Raw genomic sequence first — 1,553 nt, forward strand, 5'->3', positions numbered from 1 at the left:
GCCGCGGCCGGCGGAGGTGACGGCAGCCACCCAGAGCATGTACTGCTGCCCGCGGTTCAGGTGGGCGATGCGGTAGAAGAGCTGGTCAGGGCTGGTCTCATACTCGCTGGGGGCCTGCGGAGAGGAACGGGAGAAGGTACAGCCTCCGTGAGACCCTCGCCCCCATCACACTCAGCCCAGCAGCGGCTGGGGTCTGCGCGGCTGGTGTCTTCATTTCTCCAGGGAGCCCGCGGAACAGATGGCTGCGACGGCGTGGTTTGTTCCCAGGAAAGGACGCTTCCCCAGCCGCCCACCAAGCTCCAGCAGGGGCCGGGTGTGGAGGCAAGCCCCAGTGGGGCTGCCCAAACCCCTCCGTGCTCATTGGGAGCAGCTAAGGGTCCCCTAAATCCTGCATCAACTCGTCTCCTGCCTTGCCCACAGCCGATGCGGTGACTGTCCCCAGCCCTGCAGTCGGTGCCCCAGAGAGGTCTGGCTCAAGGCGAGGCTGTGCGCAAGCACCGGGGCCACTCTCCATCACACTGGGGCCAAAGCCGCCCTGCCCAAAGATGCTGGGCAGGGAAGGGCTGCCCCGCACGGCCCCGGCTGCCCTGCTAGCGCTGTCCCGCCATGGGGATGGGAACTCAACCATCCCCCTTGCATGGGACAGATCGGGTATTTACATGTGCAAACACGACTGCACCCAGCTATCTGCACACTCATGGTCGTGAACACGTGCCCTTGTGGGGCCTGCAGATGTAAATGCACCCCACAAGCAGACACCTATATGAATATCTTAGAGTATAATTTTTTCTACCCAAATGACAGTTTTGACAAGATGCCAAGAAAATAATATCGGATCCCAGCGGTTTTACCAGTTGCTTTGATGAAAAGATTATGTTGCCCTGGAAACCAGAGGCTCAGATAGTGAAATGAGTTTGAGAAGGAGCTTTTGATAAGCACTAGTCTGCAGACCTCCCATCAACCTCTCCCTCGCAAAGGAGGGATGGGGCCAGGTTTGATTTCTGTGTTATTTTCAGTCAGCTGCTGGCAACTTCCCCCTTCTGGAGCGAGCACGGAGCAGGGGAGATGCTGGAGGCAGGGAACACACAGATGATGGGACAATGGCCCGATGCAGAGCGCCCACGGGTGCCCTTGCCACTCTGCAGAGCACAGACACGGCTCAAGGGACCTTGGCTGCTGCCACCGCCTGGCATCAGCCCCTCATCCCGTCCTGCTCGGCCAGTCAGCATTCCCCCAGCATGCCCTGGCGATTCCCCAGCCTTGCCCCGTCCCCATCCCGTACCGGCTGGCCCGATCCGGGGCTGGAGCAGAAGATGGTGTACTTGCGGATGATGCCGTTGGGCTTGGCGGGTGGCAGCCAGGACACCACCACACTGCTGGAGGACGACGGCACAGCCTTGATGCCAGCTGGGGGACCTGGAACTGAAGGAGGGAGAAGTGTGGCAGAGTTGACACTGTGATTGGCTTTTAATGGCCATCTCCTTGGTCTCCTTAATCTGGGGAGTGGCTCAGCCTTCCCCCGCCCAGATGTGCCTCCCCAGCATTTGGCGCTT

The 1,553-nt window shown here is 60.3% G+C and overlaps 1 protein-coding gene across 1 annotated transcript in view; it reads right to left on the reverse strand.

Moving 5' to 3' along the window:
* Nucleotides 1–1,553, reverse strand: part of DSCAML1 (Down syndrome cell adhesion molecule like 1) — a gene marked incomplete at both ends in the record, with an annotated part of 23,382 nt that overhangs the window by 6,369 nt on the left and 15,460 nt on the right. Inside the window, 2 exons of the mRNA XM_010083071.1 lie at nucleotides 1–114; nucleotides 1,283–1,422. The exon at nucleotides 1–114 is cut by the window's left edge and continues 22 nt beyond it. Coding sequence (XP_010081373.1) covers nucleotides 1–114; nucleotides 1,283–1,422 — 254 coding nt within the window. The remainder of the gene's footprint in view (nucleotides 115–1,282; nucleotides 1,423–1,553) is intronic.

Source organism: Pterocles gutturalis, unplaced genomic scaffold (genome assembly GCF_000699245.1).
Source record: "Pterocles gutturalis isolate BGI_N339 unplaced genomic scaffold, ASM69924v1 scaffold18045, whole genome shotgun sequence".
Lineage (NCBI taxonomy): Eukaryota > Metazoa > Chordata > Aves > Pterocliformes > Pteroclidae > Pterocles > Pterocles gutturalis.